We start from the raw sequence: 6,278 nt of genomic DNA, 5'->3' as shown, positions 1-6,278 counted from the left end.
TTATTGTGGATTCGAACCTCCAATACTTATTTAAGCAAATTAATAAGTTAACTATGGAAAAGTCTAGGGGGCAGCAATTTTATTGCATTTTGGCCAGCATGTAACCAGCAGAGAAATGTGAGCCATTGGATGAAATTTCACACCAATCTCACACCATCAAATCATCATTGATGGCTAGTTGATGACTACCAATCACAAATGTTGCTGCCCCCTAGCATTGCTCGTTAACTATTAGACCAATCCAATTTAGTTGAGTGATTATTTTTTTTAACATATTATGAAATATAATATCATTAATTGATTAATTAATGCATAGAGCAGAATTTAACTAATAAGTGTTTTGGAAAGATGGAATAAGTTGTCCACATGAGGAGCCTACCATTGCATGTAAAGATTTGAAATTCATGCACCAAAAGAATAAGTCACCTAGATATTGTCCCTCCCTAATGTTTCTATAAAAATAAATCACCAACCAAACTATTCTCATCACACACCACATCTTCAATTCCTTCTCTCTCTCTCTCACAAGAAATTTCATAATACTCTATCATAGAAATTGTGAGCATCTCTTATTATTATTAGATCAATTGAAAAAATATATAGATGGAGAATTGTAGCTATGAGAAAGTAGGTTTGAACCTTGAGGCAACAGAGTTGAGGCTGGGTTTGCCAGGCAGTGCTGATGAACATGATGAGAAACTCTCATCATGTAGTTACTCCTCATCATCATCATCAAGTGTTGTTATTAGAAGCAAGAAGAGATCTTCACCTGAAGAATCCATTGATGATGAGGAAGAGCTCAAAAGCAACAAGAGAACCATGATTTCTCATCATAATGATGACCAAGACAAAAATGTCCCACCCTCAAAGTAAGTCATATACATATATCACAAACAATAAATCCAATATTATTCAAATTTGTGACAATAATGAAATTATTATTGAAATAAATGCAGAGCACAAGTAGTAGTGGGGTGGCCACCAATTAGATCTTACAGGAAGAACAATGGTGTACAACAACAACAACAAGAACAAAAGAAGAAGGGAGAAGAGGTGTATGTGAAAGTGAGCATGGCAGGTGCACCTTACTTGAGGAAGATTGATCTCAATTTTTATAATACCTACCAACAATTACTCTTGGCTTTGGAAAATATGTTCAACTGCACTTTTGGTAAGGACCAAATAAAATTTGATTATATGATTTTTCTATTATTGAAAAGCATAATTTCTTAATTATATTTTTTTAATTTTAATTCAGGTGAATATTCAGAAAGAGAAGGCTACAATGGATCTGAATTTGCTCCAACTTATGAAGACAAAGATGGTGATTGGATGTTGGTTGGAGATGTGCCATGGAAGTAAGTTTCTTTCTTTCTTTTCTTTTTAATTCTATTTATTTATTTATTTGTTTATTTTCTCATGTTAATTATATTATTGCAGCATGTTCATTTCTTCCTGCAAGAGGCTAAGGATTGTGAAAGGATCAGAAGCTAAGGGATTGGGTTGTTTATGAAGCATGGAGTAATTAAAGCATTGAAATAGTGGACCATGAGAATTGAATTCCTTGTTTGGTTTGTGCCTATGTGAGAGGTCATAATAGTAATTACCAATTAGCTAGCAAGGTGCCATAGCCCATATACAAACCCTTGCTTCTTCATTGACTATGGATGCTTTTAAAAAATCCCCAAAACAAAACAAAAAAAAATGAAGAAAAGCAAATGATGTTACTTTAATTGTACAGATCAGAGAGGGTGTATGATATCATATCTCATTTTGTCCTACAACACATTATATATGTTTTATGTACAAATTCTTATTATATGTATAAAAGTTGGATCTACGAGTTGTAACGTTTTTTTTTTAATAAACAAAATTAATGGTCTGATCTACATGACTACATCTATATTTATCTTCCCAGCATTATATAAGATTTTTTTTTTAAACAAATAAGCTCGCTCAACACAATAACGTGTGAAACGAAAAATGAACAAAAACAAGAATAAAGTATACAACAAAAAGTATTCGCATCTCTTCTATCTTTTGTAACTAAAAAAGAATTTGTTAATATTTTTTAGACCTGCTTTCTTATCATAAAAAAATCCTTTCATTTCTTTTCATCAAGTCATTTTAAATAATCACAAACAAACACATCAATTTGTTCATTTTTTTAGTAAAAACACTTGTCCTATTCTCAAAATATTTCTTTAATATACCTAAAAAAGATTATAACCTCCCAAAATTAAATAATCATATACATCACATCTGCTAAATAAATTTACAATAAAAAAATAAGTGATGAATATATATATATATATATATATATATATATATATATATATATTTTTTTTTGAAAGAAAGAGCTCAACACTCAAGTGGAGCAAAGTAATGGGTCTAGAAACAAGAAGTTAACTCATATGTCATCTCCGGCATAGCCATCAACAACATTGAGTTATTAACCACACCACTCTGTAACACATGAAAATGACTGATTCACACAATCTACAACCCCTATCGTCTTGTTCTGGAAGATGACATCATTCCGTCGTAGCCAAATAATCCATAGGACAGAAAAAAACCCAGCTAGCCAACACTTCCGTCGCTCCTTCCTCACTGGCATGGATCTCCAACTCTCAAAATGCTCTTTCAAGTTACCTGGTGCAGTCCACCTCTGACCAAAAGCTGATATCCATGCACACCACACCTGCCAAGAGAACTCACAAGCAACAAACAAATGGTGTACATTCTCAACATCTTTCTTACACAATACACATAAGTTATCATTCTGTTGTAAGATTCCCAGTCTGCATAGCCGGTCCTTTGTGTTGACCCTCCCTACTAACACGAACCAAGTGAACAACTCAACCCTAGGTGGAACTATTCCTTTCCAAATATCTTTTGTGAACCTATAGTTGTGAAGCTCCTCATCCAAGGTTTGTTCCTGCAATACCTGCACAAATGAGTTAGTAGAATAAACTCCTTCCTTGTCAAATTTCCACACCACTCTATCTTGCATATCTGCTATGAGTCTGACAGATTGCAAGTTCTGCAGCAGCTGGTCCAATGTATCGGTCTCCCATTGGCGTAGTTCCCTCCTCCACTGGAAGTGCCAAACCCACTCTATCCCATCCCAAAACTCACAGTCCCTGATTACTGATCCTTTTTGGGTTGAAATCAAGAAGAGTCTCGGGAATAAGTCTTTCAACTTTCCCACTTGGAGCCATGTATCCTCCCAGAACCTAGTGGATCTACCATCACCTACTTCCAAAGCAAGTCCATCAATCATCTTTTGCCTGACATGTTGCTCTTTTATTTGTACTTGACATATATCTCTCCACGGTCTCCCTCTCTTTGGTAGCGTCTGAGATGACAACAAGTGATTCGGGTTCAGGCTATTGCAGGAGCACACAATCTTCTTCCATAAAGGGCAGTCCTCCTTTGAGAATCTCCACCACCATTTAAATAGTAAAGCAGTATTACGGACAACGGCATCACCCACCCCCAACCCTCCTAGCTTCTTTGGTGCTTGGACTAATTCCCACTTCACTAGAGCCATTTCAGGTTGTCCATCATCCTTCCCCCAAAGGAACCTCCTCTGCAAGGTAATAATTCTTCTAGCTACCGCACTTGGCATCTTATACAAACTCAGGTAATAAACAGGTAGGCTGTTGATCACAGACTTAATGAGCACCAACTTTCCAGCCTTACTAAGGACTTTTTCTTTCCACAAGCTCAATTTTTCCTCAATCTTATCTAAAACCGGCTTCCATGTTTTTACCAACCGTGGATTTGCTCCTAGGCTAATGCCAAGATACTTTACCGGTAGGGTTGCCTCCTGACACCCTAAAAGCTGACACATTCTGCTAACCCACTCCTGGCTGCAGTTCACTGGGATCAAGTTAGACTTCTCAAAGTTAATGCTCAAACCAGATATCAATTCAAAGCACCTCAGAAGTCGCTTGTAGTTTCTCACTGTTCCTTCTTCCGGCGGGCAGAATAATATAGTGTCGTCAGCAAATTGTAAGTGTGACAGCTCTATATTATCCCTCCCGACTAATAGTGGAGATATCCGACCGTTCCTTACCGCCTCTCCGATCATCCTATTTAGCACATCCACCACCAAAACAAACAAAAACGGCGATAATGGATCACCTTGCCTTAGACCCCTCTCCATCTTGAATGGTTTTGATGGTGAACCGTTGATCAGAATGGAAATAGATGCCGATGTAACACATTCCTTTACCCACGCCTCCATGTTCTACCAAATCCCATCTTTTCTAATACAGTGTCCACGAAGCACCATTTAACTCTGTCATAGGCTTTTTGGAAGTCCAATTTGATAATCGCTGATGCCTTCTTTTTCTGTTTCAACCACTGCACTGTTTCACATGCAATTAAAGCTCCATCATGTATCTTTCTCCCTTTCACAAAGGCACTCTGTGATTCCCCAACTAAGCCTGGCATCACACTCCTCATTCTTCGTGTCAGCAATTTAGAAATAACCTTATAAATACAGCCAACCATGCTAATCGGTCTGAGATCCTTTATCTTCTTAGCCCCAACAAATTTCGGCGCCAATGCTACCCAGGTGATATTAGAGTCTGCTGGTAGTTTTGCTGTTTCAAAAAAATTTATCACAGCTGTAGTGAACTCCGTTCCTATCTCATTCCAGCACTTTTTTATAAAATTCATATTGTACCCGTCACACCCTGGAGCCTTTGAAGATTCACAGTCCCACACTGCCTCTTTTACCTCCTCTACTGTTGGTAACACCTCTAGGCTTTCCGCTTCCTCCCTCTCTAAGCGATTAACCAACCCATCCCTAAAACTCACCTTTGGGGACTCTTCCTGGTGGTACAGGCGTTTATAAAAGTCCCGAATGGCAACTTTGATCCTTGCTTGGTTCCTCACTGTCCTCCCATTAATCTGTAGTGACTCAATCCGGTTATATTGTCTTCTTGCCGAAGCAACATGGTGAAAATATTTTGTGTTCCTATCCATCTCCTTAGCATGGCGGGATCTTGACATTTGCTTCCAGTGAACATCCTGTCTTACATACCACTTTTCACAACACCTAACTAACGCTCTCCTCCTTGCCTCCAATGTTCCATCATAGTGTCCACTACTGACCATATCATCCACCTTCTTTATTTCTTCCTCAAACCTCTTTATCCTTTCATTCAAGTCACCAAAATGCTGCTTATGCCATCTGCGGAGTGGTACTGACAGTGCTTTCATCTTCTCTAGGAACTGCATGTTACCTAATTCCCTCCATTCTTCCTTTACCGTTCTCAAAAACCCTTCATGCGTAAACCACGAATCCAAACTTCGGAATGGTCTTGGCCCTTCAGATTTCCTGCTGTCTTCCATAATCATAGGGCAGTGATTTGATAATCCTCTTGGCCCACCTCTCAAGCGCGTCTCTGGATACACATCAAGCCATCCCAATGAAACTAGGCTTCGATCAATACGACTGCATGACTGTCCCCTAAACCAAGTATACTTTCGGTCATTTAGTGGCAAATCAACCAGCTCCATGTCATTTATCCATGATTTAAAATCTTCCGCAGACGCAGATAAGCTAGTCGCTCCTTTCCTTTCTTCCACATGCAAGATTTCATTAAAATCCCCCAAAAAGCAAAGAGGCACCTGACACAGTCCTGCAATATAACTCAATTCTTCCCACATGGAGTTCTTCTCAGCTCTCACATGCGGTCCATACACTAGGCAAACAGCACAATGAAAATTCTCTTTCACCACCATTCCTTCTATGCACAACCATCTATCTCCTTTATAGCAGTTAGACAATTTAAAAACCATTTCATCCCATATTAACAATAACCCACCAGAAGCCCCGCTTGAACTTACAGACTCCCAACATGCTCTGTTATTTCCCCAAATACGTACTACATCATATTTAGTGATAATCTCTTTCTTTGTTTCTACCAAACCCAACATTTCCAATCTAAACTTAGTTTTAAAATTTTTTAACATACTAAACTTCGCAACACCTCCCAATCCCCTTATATTCCAAGAACTCAAAATCATTGAACAAAATTATTGCACACCTGTTTTCGGTTTTTAGGCCGACTCCTTCGGGCTTTTGCTTTTTGCTTCGCTTGACGTCGTTTTAGAGCAATTGCTTCATTTTGATCCTGCAAGATAGCCATGATGTCCTCCTCATCACTGTACTGAGCACCTGACTCAACCGCTAATTTCCAAACCTCTCTGTTCTCAGCCATTTCCTGTTCGAAGCTCGGCCTTTGTTCCTCACTTGTTAT

General features: G+C 38.4%; 1 protein-coding gene across 1 annotated transcript; it reads left to right on the top strand.

The window, feature by feature from the left end:
* Positions 1-338: 338 nt before the first annotated feature.
* Positions 339-1,889, top strand: LOC112737578 (uncharacterized). Its single transcript, XM_025787542.3, has 4 exons — positions 339-869; positions 957-1,171; positions 1,259-1,358; positions 1,441-1,889. The coding sequence occupies exons 1-4, from the start codon at positions 604-606 to the stop codon at positions 1,511-1,513; spliced, it is 654 nt and encodes a 217-aa protein (XP_025643327.1). The 5' UTR covers positions 339-603; the 3' UTR covers positions 1,514-1,889.
* Positions 1,890-6,278: the final 4,389 nt, after the last annotated feature.

Source organism: Arachis hypogaea, chromosome 2 (genome assembly GCF_003086295.3).
Source record: "Arachis hypogaea cultivar Tifrunner chromosome 2, arahy.Tifrunner.gnm2.J5K5, whole genome shotgun sequence".
Lineage (NCBI taxonomy): Eukaryota > Viridiplantae > Streptophyta > Magnoliopsida > Fabales > Fabaceae > Arachis > Arachis hypogaea.
This window is presented reverse-complemented; position numbering and strand designations above follow the sequence as displayed.

What these genes read in the sequence shown, in the direction of transcription:
- LOC112737578 (XM_025787542.3), top strand. Translation starts at nt 604, where the DNA reads ATGGAGAATTGTAGCTATGAGAAAGTAGGTTTGAACCTTGAGGCAACA. An exon ending in TATGTTCAACTGCACTTTTG is followed by an intron (nt 1,172 to 1,258) that starts GTAAGGACCAAA and finishes ATTTTAATTCAG; the next exon opens with GTGAATATTCAGAAAGAGAA. An exon ending in GTTGGAGATGTGCCATGGAA is followed by an intron (nt 1,359 to 1,440) that starts GTAAGTTTCTTT and finishes ATATTATTGCAG; the next exon opens with CATGTTCATTTCTTCCTGCA.